The following is a 17371-nucleotide window of genomic DNA, read 5'->3' as shown; positions in this document are numbered from 1 at the left end:
ACGCAATGCTTGGCCTCATTTCCATGTCATGTGGAATGCAACAGGTCCCGACTCGAATCGAAATGCTCCTCCAGGGGTTGTCCCTGACTACAACCACCCTGAGGATGTATACTGGACGCTTAATATCGTTTTAGCAGTGATCTGTGTATTTTTTACCACGACTTTCTTTCTCGTACGAGTTTATGTCAAACGTACAATTAGTCGCAATATAGGGGTTGAAGATTGTATGTCCAAAATCTGTGTGAAGACTGAACACCAAGCTGACAGTCATAGGGACATGTATAGCAGCATTTGTACGACAGCCCTCTACTAACGTCAGTCCTTACTAACTTGATAGGTTTGTGTAATTATGTATTGTACAACGGTTTTAATGAGTACGTGCGTCTTTCTCAATGTCTACTCTTCTAACAAGATAGTGGCCCGATATGGAGCAGGTTACCATGCTTGGGAGATACGCAAACCGGAATACTACAATTGGCTCAAGGTATGCAAGTTGCTTTACACCTGAACTTCATCTGACAATCCAGTGGTTCTACGCCAGTACCGTTGTGTATATCCCTGCCTCCTTTTTTACCAAAGCGACCATCCTCCTCCTTATGGCACGAGTCTTTGCTGTCGAACCGCGAGTCTCCAAGGGAATTCGAATATTCATATGGGCGTTACTAGTCGCATACGTCCCGATCCAAATATTGCGAATCGTCAATTGTTATCCTATCCGAACATATTGGGATCCCAAAGTCCACAACGCCCATTGCCTCAACCAACGAAAGATATTCTTTTCGGACTTGTCGCTATCAATCGTTACCGATCTCATCATTCTTCTTGTGCCGATACCGTTGACATGTCGACTTAATTTGTCTGTCGGGAAGAGAATCAAGATTGTGCTGCTTCTGGGAGCTGGAGGGATTGCGACGGCTCTAACGCTTTTTCGAGTGGTTAAAGCAGTTGACTTTCTCAACTCTGACGACATCACAGTGGATTATACTCCAATTGCCATTCTAACGTATGTCTCAATCTAGCGTGTCTGGTTATTGTCTAACATATATAGGAATCTTGAAATCACCATTGGCTTTGTTTGCGCCTGTTTACCTTCACTCAATATGTTGATTGAGCATCATATTCGAAGACGAAGACGACAACGAGAAACCCAAACCGATCGCCGCGACCGATCACGAGCTTCCATGATTAAAAGACATTTCAGATGGATGAGTTCCACCACACATGCATCTCCGCCGCCATCTCGACCTCCGAATAGAGCTTCAGGTGGAATGATTGATCTGGACGTGGAAATGGCCATGTTGACAGGTCAACCTGTACAACTACGATCAGAGAGATTGAGTAGCACCGAGTCTATTGGACTTCGGCCACTTGGTCATCGACTTAATTCAGGGGATGGAAGACGAGAGGGATGGCTATCCCAGGATCAGGACGATCAAGACGAGTTGCACGATAGCAAGTTTATCATGAAAATGGTGCAAGATTCGAGAGCCAGGGCCGAAGAAGGGGCGAAAGAATCTTGGTGTCCAGTCTGGGATGGACCTAGAGATCCTTTGGCCAGTCATGGGAGCTGGAAGTATAGCATACGGACGCATTAGCGGAGTTTTGCTTGACGTTATATGGGAAACACATAATAGACTTGTATTAATATATCGGTAGACATCTGGGCTACCATGTTTGACTTGGTCGATGTGTTGGCCATCAAGTTTGCAGCGTCATTGGTTAAACTTGTCTCTACTAAATAGAATACTCATGAGGCGATTCTGGGAATGTCTACCTCCAAATGGCTCTAGGCAGCCTTTATTACCTTAGTGCCTAAGGTGCCTATTTCTCTACTGATTCACATGATGTTGGTGCGGTGCCTCCTTGACCACTCGTGCCTTCCATTTTTGTTCACGCTCCCTCTTTCCACCTCGACGCACTCCAGCACAACCTTTCCTCCTTCAACTTCTCCAACTCTTCAGCATCTCCCAACACATTCACTCATCTCCATCTTCATTTCTATCATCATTCTTTTATCCCTTCAAGCCGATCATGGTTTCATCATCAACCATTTCATTTACCGACCCCCCGGCTTTTCCTCCCCAGACACGGCCAGCTGATAAGCGCACTACTTTCGAAAAGGTTGGAAAATGGATGTTTGAAGACAAAGACGACTCCTCCTCCCATGTCACAGCCGAGGCTTGTTGTTGTCCATGCGTCGCCTACGGCCGTACCAGAATGCGCTTGAGTGAAGCTGTCAACAGACGCAACGGCATCTACGAGACTCGGGAGAAACACTAGAAGTCTCCAATCTATCCCATCTTCTCGAATCAGTGTTGTCTGTTTGCTTCCTTTTGCCTTCCTCGTAAGTATCCTGCGTCTTTATTGAGCTTGCTCTAACAGTCTAGTGTACGGTGGTTTCATTACCGATCTTCGAGGAGATGTTCGACAATTCTACGGCATTGACGGAAATGACAACCGAGACTGTTTTGCAGGATGTTGCAAGCCTTGCTGCACTCTCATTCGGGTCGAAAACGAAATCATAGGTCGAGAAAAGTGCCGGAAGCCCAGTGACTCCAGTGGGTATACTTCTCAACCTCCAATGAGTTCATCGTCGAGTTCTTCAAGTTCAGCTTCGAACGTCGGCATCAAGTCACCATGTTCCAGTTCAGAGAGTGACGAGTGCCTTCCATGTATCCCTGAGGACCAATCTGAGAAATCTCCTTCGACTCGGAACAGCCGCCGTAGCAGCAAGAATCGGCAGCGCTCGATTGCCCTGGATCCTGTTGCACCAACTGATGCGACGCTTGTCCACGACCACGACCTTGATAAAGACCCAACGGGACCGACACCCCATCTTCACGATCATGACCTTGATAGAGACCCAAAGGGGCCGACGCCTCATCTTCACGATCACGACCTTGGCCAAGACCCAAAAGGACCGACCCTTCATCTTCACGGGAATCACAGGTTGAGCAAAGACGTGACTACTACTGCATCCTATCCACCCTCAATTCACCAACTTCGAACCGATACCAAGGCATCGGCCAGTCCACCTGCAATTCTCCGACACGATCTTTTCGACGACGCTACGACATCTACTATTCAGCACAGCAAACATGACCTTGGTTTCGATCAAGTCAATACCTATCGAGCCAGTCCAGAACATCAAATCCATCAGGATGAGATAGTCCCAGGAGCGTTCCCTTCATCGTCCCACGATTTGGGCCAAGACCTAGCCAGCGACCAGGCCAGATCAGCTCATCCACATGGGCTTGGAGAGGATGATGAAGTTACAAGGAGGCCAACGAACCATGGTCTACACCATCTTCACGAGGGTAAATGATTGGGCCAAAGGTTGACCAGCAGGTAAAGGGCAGGGTATCACTATGAAACACCTCAGACACCGCAGCATTGTTAGTACTTGATAAGCAACTAATAGAGATATTTGGTTATATTTCTGCGGTTTTGATTTGTGACGTGATGTGCAGGTCGCCAGGTATTCTGCGGCCTTGGTTAATGATAGCTAATGCAGGTCGGCAATATTTATTGAGAGGCCAAAAGGTCACACTGAGTTGGCATTGAGGCAATCCTGCAGGTGGTGCAGTGCGACCTGTAGGAGGGCTGGTCAGAGCCAGGCGTCAAGGTATGGTAAACCTCTACTAATGAACGTCTGTCAAATGGCAATACCGACGATCATGTCTCATTCCCAGCCCCCAGGTTGCAGGTTATTGCATCAGTTAGAGCGGCGTTGCACTTACAAGTATTATCGGGAGGGGTTGCAACACGGACACGACGCGAGGTCGCGGATGGCCTGACCTTTAATAGAAACAATCGATCCGATAGTTACACTTTTGCAGGGGTCTCGTTGAGTGGAGTTGGATGATCTGGTTGGCGATCAACTATTTCCAGGGATCAGAGCTAAGAGCCAATTATCTGTCGAAACTGATCATGCTGTGATAAGACGGCCGCATACAGGTGACCATAGGACAACAGACAATGTGACTCGCGACGGATATTGGCAGCTATCCAGGAGGTGCTCGCAAGAGGGATACTTGGAGAAGGGCATACAATAAAGACACGACACGGGAGACAGCTTGATGGTGTTTGATGAAGCAGAGATGAATATATGCTCCCTTGCATCGAGCTGCATCTGACTACATCTGGTACATCTAGTGCATCTGCCTTGCATAGGCGCTAGAGACACTGGCTAGACTTGAACGCGACGATTGGATGCGATGTAAGAAACTGGGTTGACGCTTGTGGAGCTTTAGCTCATGTCCCACAAGGCCAAGGTTTTGATGAGAGTGGACGAATCATCAATGGGATACTTGGCGGTGACGAGCGATACGAACATGGGCGTGTCCATTAATTGATGAGGTGAGGGGAAGCTGTTGTCAGCCTGAGGCATCAATTCGAAATCACTCAACCGTCATGTCAATGCTTTTCTTCAGCAAAAAGCAATCAGATCAAATCAAATCATCTCGTCTCATCTTGATCTCATTAAACACGAAAGTTCGCGATACCAGCATTCCTCGTTTTCCCCTGTAGCCTCCACTAAAAGTTTACAGCACCTTAGTACCTGCTGTAGTGGTCCACTGGCACGTCTCAGTCTCACGCTCACGTTCACGTCGGGTCCAAGGCACGAATATACGCCCACTTTCGCGCTCAACTGCACTGGCCGGGGTCTCCCTTAATCCCGACCCCATCTCCCTCCACGCGCACCTCCCGCACCAAAAACCCACCTTTAGCACCTCTTTTCTACCCGCTCTCCTCCCACTTTTGCCATCATCATCATCCTCCTCTTCATTTACACGTCGTTTTGCTTTGGTTCACGCGATAAACAATAAACAAGCAATTCTCGAAACAAATCACCTTCCTCCACTGAACCATGGCAACTGTCACTCGTCAGCCATTTGCTCCCCTTGATGGGTCCAGACTTCAATCCCTCACAAGCATTAAGAACAGGCAAAATGGTATGTGGAGATGTCGGTCGCCCAGGGTTTGATCGTCGTCACTAACCTTCAACAGCTATCGCTCCTCCTACTGCCAGCAAAGGCAAACGAAAGGCTGACCTGATTGATACCGACGACTTCGAAAATGTTGATCCTTCAGCTTTTGCCAAACGATCCAAGGGATCAAAAGACTTGACCAGAGATATCCTCAAACCATCGGCCTTTCACCTCAAGACTCCATCTCTACCCACCCTACCTGCTCTGTCTGCTCCCTCTCCAATCCCCAGTCGCCTCAGCCCAACCAAGTCCCGCCGCACTCTTCAAGTAAAGTCTCCTGCAAAGACCAACAGCGGCATCTCAAAGTCCACTCCCGTTCATGCACCCGCTGGTCGATCCCCTACCCGAACCACCAAACGATCTGGTCTTGGACCAAGCCGACGACGCACTCTTGGACGTATTGATCCTCCCACTCTTCTTGGTGCTGCCGCTCCCTTCTCTCTCGATGCTGCTCTCAAAGGCACCATTCCTGGATATGCTGCCAAGCCGGCTCCCAAGGAACCTGTCCTACCAGACATGAAGGCCAGCTGGTTCTTTGAGATTCACGAAGACACCCCCGAACAAGAAATGACCAACCTTCTCCAACACAGCACATGCACACTCGATATCTCATCCGACGAGGAAAGCGAGCGCAAGCGCAACAGAGATCGCGCTGAAGGTCGCGACAAGGAAAATGTCCCTCCTCCCGATGATGTATCCCAGACTCGTCGCTCACCCAGAGCCGACGACATGATGGTGGAGAAAGAACGCGTCGCATTGGGAGAAATGAGCCCTGCCGACTTTTACGCCGAGGGATGCGACGAGACATCAGTCATCATTGTACCAGCAGATGAACCAGAGAGCAGTGTTGTGGAGAGCAACGTTCCAGAACTAAGCACTATTCCAGAGTCAAATCTCGAGTCTCTCGAGTCAAGCAGCCTTCCAGAACTCGAGGCTGTCGCTACACAAGAAGATATTGATAGCCTCATGGCCAAGCCTACAGAAGGAACATCAAAAGCTGCTGTCTTGGAACCTATTGAGGGAACAGGAGAAAGTTTTGAGCTATGGGAAAGTGGTAGCGCACACGACGAAGACGCAACTTCATGAGAATATCTATCGTATGAGTATATGGAATAATGGATAACGGACAATGATGGACATGTATGTTTTGGGAAATGGGACGGCATCGCGAGCATGGCGTTGGATTGGATTCTCTTCTCGCAGGCGACCAAGCGCTGGAGTTCTGTTTAATTGTGTAGTTACTTTTTGTGTTTTGAATCTGAGTACAATTGATCGAATCTATTCTCCAACGTTGATGTCCTGTGATGTGAACATGATCTGATTGACCCCACCACGTGAAAGCACCACCTACCTCGCCAAGACAGTGTGCATATCATGTCAGCTTCATCCACTTCCCATCGCCACTCTCAACAACAATGTCTTCAACCACCGATCTCGCGACAGCCGCAATTGCGAGCAACGCTCAAGATGACTCTGGCAACAGAGGCGCCTTTATCGTCTTGGAGGGTTTGGACCGAAGTGGTAAAACAACCCAGGTGAAACTGCTGGAGCAGAGATTTGTCGAAGAGGGTAAAAAGGTCAAGGTTATGAGATTTCCTGGTAAGTTTGACCTCTACCATATCAAGCTACGCTAACATTGCACAGACAGAACTACACCCATCGGGCAGATGATTGATAACTACCTCAAGAGCAATGTAGAAATGGACGACCATGTCATTCATTTGCTCTTCAGCGCAAACCGATGGGAAGCTGTGTGAGTAGTACCACGACACAAAGCATCGCCAAATCTAACAACCCTTTTAGCAAACAAATTCAGTCCCTTTTGGCTTCAGGAACAACTATCCTCTGTGACCGTTACTATCACTCAGGAATTGTCTACTCAGCCGCCAAGCAGAACCCCTCTCTCACTCTCCCTTGGGCCCGCGCCCCAGAACGCGGCCTTCCCCGTCCTGACCTTGTGCTGTTCCTTGACCTGACAGAGGAGCAAGCGCAGGCACGAGGTGGATGGGGTGGGGAAGTCTACGAAAGGTCTGGTATGCAGAAACGCGTGAGGGAATTGTTCTGGGGACTTAGTATGGGCGGCAAGGACATTGCAGCCCAGGGACTGGGACTTGATGAGGGAGAGGGATGGACACAAGAGGAGGAGGATCTGGTTGTTGTTGATGCTGGAGGTAGTGTTGAGGAGGTTAACGAGGAGGTTTGGAAAAAGGTCAGAGCGAGGGTCGAGCAAGTTGAGAGGGGGGAGGTTGGTAGGAGTGTGAGGGTGGTGAGGTAGATACTGCAAGACGCGATGTCAAGACTGTCTGTACCAAAGCAAGGCTGGTCTGTCCGGCAAAACTCATGCCGAGTAACAAAGCAAAAATGAAAACTGTGTATATCATGTCAATGGCCCAGGAGTTTGACGTCATTCGGATTGGCAGGGGTGCAAATGTCTCTAGAGTCTGGTGTGCATATAAGCAGATTCGTTGTTCAGATAGCTCTCATACACGATGGATATAGTTGCGCGTTGTGCTGCGCTTAGTCGTGATCCTCCGATTTACTCGTGATGAGGCTTTGGTGTTTTGGCAACTGTATGAGGGAGGCGATCATCAAGCGCTCCAATCGAGACTATGTACATGCAAACTAGACAAATTAACTACAGTGACAATGGCGACTCAATTATTAATGCTAGATATTCTGTGTCTGTTGGACATATTTGCTGTCGCCCATTGTTCGACATGTTATGTTGTTGCCCTAGGGTAGGTCCTGTGCGAATGGCACTTGGGTTTCGCTCAACAACTGTAGTAGCGTACTAATCAATGTTGATGGTATTGATAAAGAAATAACAAGAGTAAAGAAAGTGTCAGTCAAAACGTAGTGGTAAGTGGTAGCCCATGGGCATTGCAATTCTTCGTCCCAGATTCTTGCTTCTCTGCCACAATTGGTGATATATACAGTCATTATGGCTCGCCTTCTAACAAAGTCCAATGGCTATTCCTCCGATATCGGAGACATCCCCGAATAGCTCAGCTGGAAGAGCGTTCGACTGTAATTGTTATATGTCATCGAAAGGTCACTTGTTCGATCCAGGTTTCGGGGATTCATTTTTGCCAGAGGTTCAAGTGAAATGGTTCACTGCCTTTAGAGTCTCAAATGCTGCTCTGGGCACTTTGTATTTTTAGTATTATTTTTACTTTATCCAGTAAGTGACATTCTCACAAGCTTCCGTACGACAGGGACCCCAAGTAAGAAAAAAGTAAAGCAGGGTACACACATTGACTTCAGTTGACAATCCAAGTATGAGAAGCAAAAAGTGAATCCCCGAAACCTGGATCGAACAAGTGACCTTTCGATGACATATAACAATTACAGTCGAACGCTCTTCCAGCTGAGCTATTCGGGGAGATCTCTGGAACAGAGGAACAGCTATGCTTCGGGACTTCGTATCACTGTATATAGACCACGATTAGAGTAGGAAAACGCTTGTATCACTCTGTAGAAGCGCACCCAAGCAGTTAAAGTTAAAGATCATAAATCATAGACAACTTTTATTAACGCCTATCTAAACCTAGTTAAACACAACAGTTTTGTGACCGTTGAGGAAAAGCCTCTTCTCAGCATACCACCGCACAGCAGCGGCAAGAACTTGGCTCTCAACATTGGAACCCTCCTCAGACAAATCCTTGGGGCTCATGGCGTGGTCAACACGGGCAATGCGCTGCTCAATAATGGGACCCTCATCCAAATCAGCAGTAACAAAGTGAGCGGTGGCACCGATAATCTTGACACCACGCTCGTAAGCCTGGTGGTAAGGCTTGGCTCCCTTGAAAGAAGGCAAGAAACTGTGGTGGATGTTGATGATGCGTCCAGACATGGCCTCGCACAATGTAGGAGAGAGAACCTGCATGTAACGAGCCAGGACAATAAGTTCAATGCTGTGCTTCTTGCAGAGCTCAAGAACTTGTCCCTCCTGCTGAGCCTTGGTATCCTTTGTCACGGGGAGATGGTGGAACTCAATTCCGTAGCTCTCGGCGAGGGCGGCGTACTCGGGGTGGTTGGAAACAATAACGGGAACCTCCATGCGAAGCTGGCCAGTCTTCATGCGGAAGAGAAGATCGTTGAGACAGTGACCAATCTTGGAGACCATGATGAGGACTCGGGTCTTGCGGGCAACGGGACGAATATCGTATTCCATCTTGTACTCGGCGGCGAGCTTGTCAAAAGCTTCAGTGAGGTGCTCGGTAGATTCGGTCTCGGTAGGACCAAAGTGAACTCGCATAAAGAAACGCTCAGAGACGGGATCGGAGAATTGCTGGAGGTCGAGAATGTTGTGCTTGTTGTCGGCAAAGATACCAGTCACGGCATAAACAATGCCGGACTTGTCGGGGCACGACAGAGTGAGGATGTGATCGTTGGCCATGTTGAAGGGCTCTTGGTGTGTTGAATTGGTCTGAATTGGCTGTGAAGGAGTTCAAGTTGGAGTTGGAAAAGAATTGATCGGCGACTCCAGTTTCCGCATCACGACCGAGTATGACTCCGAGTCCACCCCACTGCGGGCTAACCCTCCACTATCGGAGAGCGGGATGTGGATGCAAGAATCTCTGTTTAGCATGTATACTGGGAAGTTGTTGGACTTGGGAGTAGCTGGAGTAGAGTAGACGGCGCAAAGTGATTGTTAGAGTTGTTTTCCATATTGGGAGTGATCGTCATGATGCATATCCGATTAAATCTGGTCTCCGCAGTAGTTGCAGCTCAAAGAGGCTGGTGTAAGTGGCATAAACTGACGTACTAATTCTGTCGCTTATGCTTCTAGCGGATAAAACTTCTGGTTTGTGGTATGATTCAAGCTTGAAGTGGTAATGGTTGAAAAAGGGCAACATTTGAGGATTGCTGTTAACTGTTCCTGCCGTTTAACCAGTGACTGTCAATCTAGAAGGAACATCCCATCTCAATCCGATCACGATGTTTTGTCATCGTCACGTGGCATCGGAAGCATGTCCGTTCCCCCACCTTTCTCAACGTTGATACATTCATTGTTGTTCAACTGCTCTTTCAATATGCATCATGTCGGGTGGCTCCCGAAGCCGAGACGGCTGCTTTAACTGCCGAAAGCGAAAAAGAAGATGTGATGAGGAGAAACCAATTTGCCAAAGATGTCGCAAGATCGGAGATGATTGTGTCTTTCCATCTTCTTCAAATGTCTTTAAGTTTGTTGTGGTAGCGCCGTCTGACCACTATATGATACCAATAACCCAGAACATCAGCTTCTTAAACCTTTCGACCCAAGAACTCGTTTCTATCTATAATTCCCAAGGCGGTGTCGTACAAAGATCACTTCCTCGCGTTCTTTCACCATTTCCTCATAAGATAACAGGGATAGAGAATGCTCTTGTGCAGTATTGTGTGTTACAGTATACCCTGCCGATTGGCTTCTTGGCTGACTGTTATAGACGTTGAAGTTATCTCTACCAGCAGAGTTTACGTGGATACCACTCGGAATGGCTTCCGTACATCAGTCATACCTCGAATGTTTTACCAGCATTCTCTCCTCTACGCAGTCCTTTCCATGAGTGCAGCAGAATGGTCACAAAACGGCAGCCCCGATTACAGCGGTCTCTCCATGCAGTACAAGGTTCAGGCACTCCACCAACTCCAACAAGCTTTACTCGACTCCCAAGACAGTGAAGGCAACCTACTCACATGTGTTTTGCTGTCATCTCTTGAGATAGCTCATGGTTCGTCGATGTGGCTTCATCACCTTCAAGGTGCTCTCGCTCTTCTCGAAAGTTTCGGGGCCAGTATCGACTCGGATGTTGCCGAATTCGTATTGCAGTATTTTCGTTTTCGCTACATTTTGATGGAGACGACTCAGCCGACACATGATGACACAGTCAGTCAAGCGATGGCGAGCCTGACCAGGATTGAAGCAAGTCTGTCAAACGATCGTAATCTCGTTGACGAGCAGATAGGCTGTTCGATGGAACTGGTCGATATTATTAACGAAATTTCGTCGCTCGCCTACATTTCCAAAGATCAGCTATACACCAAAGGCCAAGAAATTGAACAAAGAATTGAAGAACCTTTGCAAGACAGTGCCGACTACTACCTTTCGAGGAGCGCAGAATCGTTCAGGATTGCGGCTCAGATCTATCTTCGTTTCGTTTGTTACGATACCTCCATTGCACATCCGTCAATTCTCGAGCTCCACGAGCAACTCCTCTTGTGTCTTTCCAGCATCATTGTGAAAGGACAAACGAGACGATCATTCCCAATGTGGCCTCTCTTTTTGGCTGGTTGCGCATGTTCCTCTGATCAACAGCGCAAGGTTGTGTTGGATCATTTTATCTTGTTGGATAGTAAATGGCCTATCAGCAATATCTCAGCAGTTTGGAATGCTCTTAAACTGATATGGCACACCCGCGACTTGCAATCTACAAACCAAGATTGGAGGAAGGTTATTCGCAAATTTGGGTGGAAGTTGTCTCTGTCATAGATGGTCAGCTAATGGATATGGTCGACTGTGTGTAAAATTCGTACTGGATAATTTCAGTTAGTATCAAATGGTAGGCCGCTGCCTTCAGAGCCATTACACAACGTGCAATTGTTATCACCTGCTCTGTACTGAACCAGGGTATACAACTTGCGCGTCTAGGTCGTACAATGGTACCTCGTGCAATCACTCAATCGTACATGCTAACTCGTGCTGCAAGTCTTACTTCTCTGGGATAAGGGTCCTTAATCCCTTGCCTCCCGTGGCATCAAGGGTCCATCGTGACCACGCCATTGCCCTAGCCGCGATGGTTTGAATCGTAAATCGTGGTATGTGCTGTGTATGTTGGTTAACTGCTGTCAGTGACTGCAACAGTTGTGTCTGTGTTAGTATCACAGTGATGTGTACCATTAAAACCCCTCACAAGTGGCACATTGATTCAATGGCATCAATTCCATTATCACATCGGTTTTGGTATGGAATAGAACAAACAGTCAGTATGGACGTACAGAATTTGAGTGATGGACAACGCCACTGGAGTGGGTGAACAGGCAAGTCTAGAACTGATATTGACCCCATTCCTTGGCAAAAGGGAGCTAATGCAGGGACCCCAGCTCTCGCAGAGACCAGGTTCTCGACTCTTTTTTTGTCAACCGAATCACATCGCGAACCTCGTTGCGAGGAACTTCTTTTCTCAGTGATACTTCGAACGGGGCAGGGGGAACAGATTAGGATTTGTGCAAACCTAGCAATGCATCTTATATTATGGATATTGGATCCGATATAGATCATCGGAGATTGTCTATTCTTGCATTACAATGAAATCATCAAGCAGATAAAGCAGGTTCTCAGCGACACACACTATACGCGGAACATCCTTGCGCCAAACACGGGCATGTCACCGAGTGATAAGAAGATTCAAACCCTCAAGTGGATGCTGTGCCACGGGTTGAAACACAGAGAATAAGCGCACCAAAAGGCCCGAGCAGTGCAGTTAGAGCTATTCCTGTCAGTTCTGCTGTGATACTACGTGTGGCGATAGCTATGTCAATTGTATTCAATTTAATCGTGGATTGGAATTCTGTGGCTTTCAACTCCCGCCTCAAACCTTGTTATGATGTTCTGTGCCTTGTTCCTGGTTCGAATCGGCTCGGCTCTGGTTTGTAGGATGAATTCTAATTGTCCACTTTGAATAGAGTAGTCAATTGCCAGTCGTTATTCGGTCGAGTATCAATGATCTGCTGAATCATACCATTGGAAACGTGACATCGTATCCGTAGAAGCACACGATTACGGCATCTCGGCTACCAAGAAATATAGTCATTGCTTGGCCCTACAGTAAAAAATACGGAGCTTCGAGGAACAGAAGCTTGGGACATGGGATCGGGGGCGAGTCAGGGCCCCTGGAAAAGCCAAGAGTCGGCTCGTGGAGCCATGCCATGCCATGCCATGCCGGTGGCGTTGGTTCAGACTGTCGAGAATTAGCTTAGCATTTGAGGAGAGGATGCGGGTAAATCGTCAAGATAGTCGATAATTGAGCCATTTACCATTCGTGGGATTGGATTGGGTTTAGAAAGGTATGCAGTCGTGCCACATGGTATCTGACATTATCTTTGCTTCCAAAGATGTGCATCCAGAAGCCTGCATCAATGATGTTGAGCTGATGGATAAGGGGAACTGGTGATGGATTGGCATTCGTAAATACGTGTATTGTCCTGTCCCTGACTCTGCGAGCAGACGAGTATCAATTCAACGCGTATTCTCGTACCGATGGAACGAACCTTGTCTCTAGCTGACAGCGAAAAGATGTCGCGGTGATGCCATGACTGGAGGACGTAGGACCAACGAGCTTGAGGAAGCTAGAGCTAGATTATGGACCCCAAAGCCGGGGACCCCCGCTGGCTCCTGCTGTAGCTTTCGCCAGACCCAAAGGCGGCAAGCCCTTCCATTAGCGCACCCGCTTTAGGACCAAGCGCTGCAAGTCCAGGGGCTTGGCTAGGTTGTTTAGTTAGGGGAAGGTCTAATGCTCGTCCCCCCTCTCTCCTTCCTGCTCTCCTCTTTCTCTTAGGTTTTTCGCGTCGTAGTGGCTTAGAAAGAGGCAAGACCAGAACCAAGGTTCATTCTCTTTATTACGGTACTCTTTCCCGGGATCTTGCTTGCATTGCATTGTAGCTCTTTGTCCCTTGAAACTCTTGATATTCCAACCGCAATCTCGTCTGTTTCCCTACCCATTAGGACAATTTTCGGCTTCTCTCTCTCTTTTCTTGGCTCTTATTACTTGACCCTCTTGCAACCAATCCAAACGCTGCTCTTACCCACCGGACCTGAACAAGCGACGATCCATTCATCCATGCAGAGAACTGAGACCAACAGGTTATTCCATCACCTGCAGACTACAGTTCTTCTACTCTCTCCCTTTTTGATCAACTGATTGTTTGGTTTATTATACATTTTTGTCTATAACCTTTGTCGCCTTCGAATCATTGTCTTTTTTTTTGTCCCGAAATTCGCTCTTTGCGAGTTTTATTCTTCAATCACCACTTCGTATCGGCACACTTTGCCGGCCCCTAATTACGCCTTCACACACATTTGCGGGCGGCCTCGCATCAATCAACCATTTTCCCAACGAATTTGAGTTTCACTCATATTTTGTCTCGTTTTGAGCATTGAAAAATAAAAGGTATGTACCAGCCGTTGCCAACTGGTGTCACTGTCGCACTTTGCATTGCCTTTCACATGCACATGCACATGCACATACACCAGCCATCGCAGCCACAAGTCACCTGAGACTAACCATCGCGATAGCTCTCCTGATCAATATTAAACCTCCGTCATTCCCTCGGCCGTGTCTTTCGACAATTACTTTCGACCGTTCAACTTTTAACTCAAAAAAATCATCAAAATGCCTTCAAACTACGAAAGGCTCTCCCGCCCTAGCGGCGACACCACTCTGGCTGTCCCTGAAAAGGCTGCTTCAACAACTCTCACAGTCAACGAAACTCCTCGCGTCAGCACAACATCGACGCCTCAGACAGACAAACTCAACCCCTTCGACACCGACATTGAAGCCATGGTCACAAACACACGAACAGAATCAAACATGCACAAAACATCGAGCAGCCCTCTTGCCAGAAAGACGGACTGCCAAGTATGGCCAGGAAAGGACCACTGGAAGCAACAGGCCAAGGCCGCAAAGGCAAAGAACCGCTGCACCTGTATGGCCCACCTCAGCAAGCGCAATCGCTGGATCGTCAAGGGACTCATCATCCTTCTTGTTGTGGGAATCGCAGTTGGTGTTGGTTTTGGCGTCAGCAAGCCACTCAACGCGCCCATATGGGGCGACAAAGACGACAAGTAAATTCAATTCGTTTCTTCTGTCCAAGCATACTAGACACCCGCCATGGACTTCTTTTATCGCACAAGGGCTTTGTTTGTTTTTCGGTTCAATTGCCTAGCGCGCTGGATTTTCCTTTTCTTTCCCACATCATGAACAGGCGTTATGGCGTCACATTTACTTTCAATTGTGGCGGCGAGGAGTGATGGATTACAGAACATTGGGTCTTCTGTTTTTACAGTTTCGCTATTTACTATATGGTATATGGTCAGTAGACTAGAGTCTAGAGGAATAAAGAGTCTCCTCGGAAGGAGACAGGGAACATTCCCTTTTTTCTTTCACAAGCTATCGCGTTGGTGAAGTTGTCGCATGTAGTGTACCCACACGGTTGTCACTAGCAAAGTGAGGTTGTCATAAGCACAAAGAGAAGTCATCACGGCCCCCCTGTAGCTCCACCAGATCTTCAGGAACAAGATCCAAAGATGCGGCCCGTAGAAATAGGTCTGTGGGGAAATGGACGGCGAGATGCAGATTCCCAAGAAACAATGCTCTTGATTTGGAAATGGTGGCAAGGGAACAACCACTCCCAAGAGAGTTGCTGATGGAGGGGATCCACAGGTATCCGAGCCTTCCGCAGGAGGTTGGGAGATATAAGCACTTGTCCATCGCTAACTTTCTTTCTGTGTGGATAGAACGTCTTTCAAATGTATTGTATTGCTAACAAGACGCTCAACTAGAATGTAAAAATGGCTTTAGTCAAATGCTGTTTGGCCCAGCAAAGGCTCTTTCTTGTCTTGACCGACCTTTCAACCGAACAGAGTCACTTGTTCAATCTGTCCAAGCCATTGTTCAGCTTTCTTCACTGCTTGCTTACCGATGTTCACATCTCTATCAAAGACAACACAAGAAATACCTAATAACAAAGCAGCCGATCATACCAAACAAGCAAATACTCAAGATGTCTCTGCTTTATAAATCCTCCCATCACCGCTGCTATCATACTAAATCACAGCAAACTCATTTCAGAATCTCACTACCACAGATCTCTTTACCACCGCAACAATGAGTAACCGTACTTATCTCCCCTTCTCACCCTTCGCATGGCCTATCGTCCGTCGCGATGGGCCCCCAGAGCAGTCCATGACAGACAAGGCTGTGACTATTGCCATTGTCTGTGGTATTTCTGCGCTTTTCCTCGCTCCACTTGTGTGGTACGTCACTGCGAGGACTGTCACAGTTCGTAGGGAAAAGGCCAAAAAGACCTCTGGTGATGTCGAGCAGGGCGTTTACTAGATTCGATGGACTGTTGAACGCTGGTCGTTTAGTATACTAGACTGAATAGACTTACATTTTTGCCCGACTTCTGATTCAACGTACCTACTATGTATGACCTCCCAGTGAAGTAACTACGGATCGTAAAGCTTCTTTGGTATAAGCCAGTAATTTCAAGCCCTGCATCCATTCAGACGCAGTCATGCGAAAGTTAATAGCATAGACATGCAAATTGAAACATTGAATTTAAAAAGGAAATCCTAAAACGCGACGTAACCTGTCATATGCAGCTAATCCACCACGACTTATTTCCAGGACAGTGGTGATCCACCAAAACTGACAGGGCTGTAAGGCCTCACTTTTAACATACGTATGTCTTTATAAACGCCATCCCCCAGAACTCTATGTCAGCAATTTCCGCCCAAACCAGGGTTTACTGAATAGACTTCTTGGGTTGAGACACCAGCTTATTGGGTTATGGATACACCTCACGATTACCGAAGTTGGCAATATCACAAACGACAACAATGAACGCGACAAAGAAAACAAGCTCCTTTCGTGATGAGCAATAATAACAACGAAACAAAGCCTGTGCTTGTTGGACATCCTCTCGCAAACCACACCAAAATGCTCCGCTGTCTACCTTGGCGCAAACCCGTCTCCAACGACGGGAAAGAACTTCAACGTGGAATGCTGGTTGAAGTGGTGCGCATACACAAGGATGGAGAGGAGGTCTACTCAAAGGAGAATGCACCACCACACAAACAATTGTACGATCATCCTTCATTTCCTTTGAGTGAAAGAAGATTGATCACACCTTCAAAAACAACCAACGAGGATAGTACTCGCAATTCGCAAACACCACGCAAGTCCATCAGACAATTACGGGCAGAACTCATTCAAGGATTCAACCAAGTCGAAAAACTCTTCGATTAACGAGCAGAACTCGGGATAATAAACGAAATTTGTTCAAAGCTTACACGATCTGCCATTCGTCGTCAATCTACATCTAGCATATACACCCACAAACCAATACGATTAACAGTCGATTGTATCTTGTCTGAAATACCTCAATAGTCCGCCCGTGACCACCTCGGTGAAGCTGGCCACATTAACATGCGGCCCTGCGCCAATACCCATGTTTATCTATTTCCCAGAGGTGATCCTGACCTCTTCCCATGAATCCCGTAATAAAGTCAAGTTTGTGTGAAAAGAAACAGGAGACGATCCAGTTGTATGTTATGTATGTAATGACAAAGGAAAAATTGCAAAGCGCTTCAAGGCGATTTGCTTCGACGCTGTGCG

The 17371-nt window shown here is 47.5% G+C and overlaps 8 protein-coding genes and 2 non-coding genes across 10 annotated transcripts; 8 read left to right on the top strand and 2 right to left on the bottom strand.

The window, feature by feature from the left end:
- Positions 1 to 28: 28 nt before the first annotated feature.
- FGSG_13487 (uncharacterized protein) lies at positions 29 to 1595 on the top strand (the record flags this gene model as incomplete). Its single annotated transcript, XM_011330541.1, has 5 exons — positions 29 to 224; positions 338 to 378; positions 413 to 484; positions 528 to 1003; positions 1049 to 1595. 5 exons carry the CDS (start codon positions 29 to 31, stop codon positions 1593 to 1595), a joined length of 1332 nt encoding a protein of 443 aa, XP_011328843.1.
- Positions 1596 to 2031: 436 nt separating this feature from the next.
- Positions 2032 to 3325, top strand: FGSG_08968 (uncharacterized protein; the record flags this gene model as incomplete). The annotated part of the gene is made up of 3 exons (XM_011330540.1): positions 2032 to 2121; positions 2244 to 2344; positions 2383 to 3325. The coding sequence occupies 3 exons, from the start codon at positions 2032 to 2034 to the stop codon at positions 3323 to 3325; spliced, it is 1134 nt and encodes a 377-aa protein (XP_011328842.1).
- Positions 3326 to 4787: 1462 nt separating this feature from the next.
- Positions 4788 to 6241, top strand: FGSG_08969 (uncharacterized protein). The gene is made up of 2 exons (XM_011330539.1): positions 4788 to 4955; positions 5011 to 6241. The coding sequence occupies exons 1-2, from the start codon at positions 4871 to 4873 to the stop codon at positions 6075 to 6077; spliced, it is 1152 nt and encodes a 383-aa protein (XP_011328841.1). The 5' UTR covers positions 4788 to 4870; the 3' UTR covers positions 6078 to 6241.
- A 165-nt stretch (positions 6242 to 6406) lies between these two features.
- Positions 6407 to 8180, top strand: FGSG_08970 (uncharacterized protein; the record flags this gene model as incomplete). The annotated part of the gene is made up of 5 exons (XM_011330538.1): positions 6407 to 6590; positions 6636 to 6744; positions 6795 to 7240; positions 7663 to 7729; positions 8174 to 8180. The coding sequence occupies 5 exons, from the start codon at positions 6407 to 6409 to the stop codon at positions 8178 to 8180; spliced, it is 813 nt and encodes a 270-aa protein (XP_011328840.1).
- FGSG_20718 lies at positions 7986 to 8070 on the top strand. Its single transcript has one exon. It is a non-coding gene; the product is annotated as a tRNA-Tyr (tRNA).
- A 108-nt stretch (positions 8181 to 8288) lies between the features above and the next one.
- On the bottom strand, positions 8289 to 8373 carry FGSG_20719. The gene has a single exon. It is a non-coding gene; the product is annotated as a tRNA-Tyr (tRNA).
- Positions 8374 to 8538: 165 nt separating this feature from the next.
- On the bottom strand, positions 8539 to 9390 carry FGSG_08971 (formyltetrahydrofolate deformylase; the record flags this gene model as incomplete). The annotated part of the gene is made up of 1 exon (XM_011330537.1): positions 8539 to 9390. The coding sequence occupies one exon, from the start codon at positions 9388 to 9390 to the stop codon at positions 8539 to 8541; it is 852 nt and encodes a 283-aa protein (XP_011328839.1).
- Positions 9391 to 10034: 644 nt separating this feature from the next.
- On the top strand, positions 10035 to 11463 carry FGSG_08972 (uncharacterized protein; the record flags this gene model as incomplete). Its single annotated transcript, XM_011330536.1, has 2 exons — positions 10035 to 10371; positions 10421 to 11463. The coding sequence occupies 2 exons, from the start codon at positions 10035 to 10037 to the stop codon at positions 11461 to 11463; spliced, it is 1380 nt and encodes a 459-aa protein (XP_011328838.1).
- A 2488-nt stretch (positions 11464 to 13951) lies between these two features.
- On the top strand, positions 13952 to 15110 carry FGSG_08973 (uncharacterized protein). Its single transcript, XM_011330535.1, has 2 exons — positions 13952 to 14140; positions 14266 to 15110. The coding sequence occupies exon 2, from the start codon at positions 14363 to 14365 to the stop codon at positions 14816 to 14818; it is 456 nt and encodes a 151-aa protein (XP_011328837.1). The 5' UTR covers positions 13952 to 14140; positions 14266 to 14362; the 3' UTR covers positions 14819 to 15110.
- Positions 15111 to 16693: 1583 nt separating this feature from the next.
- On the top strand, positions 16694 to 17002 carry FGSG_08974 (uncharacterized protein; the record flags this gene model as incomplete). The annotated part of the gene is made up of 1 exon (XM_011330534.1): positions 16694 to 17002. One exon carries the CDS (start codon positions 16694 to 16696, stop codon positions 17000 to 17002), a length of 309 nt encoding a protein of 102 aa, XP_011328836.1.
- Positions 17003 to 17371: the final 369 nt, after the last annotated feature.

This window comes from Fusarium graminearum, chromosome 4 (assembly GCF_000240135.3).
Source record: "Fusarium graminearum PH-1 chromosome 4, whole genome shotgun sequence".
Classification (NCBI taxonomy): Eukaryota; Fungi; Ascomycota; class Sordariomycetes; order Hypocreales; family Nectriaceae; genus Fusarium; species Fusarium graminearum.
The sequence above is the reverse complement of the archived record's forward strand: the minus strand, read 5'-3'. Positions and strand labels throughout refer to the sequence as shown.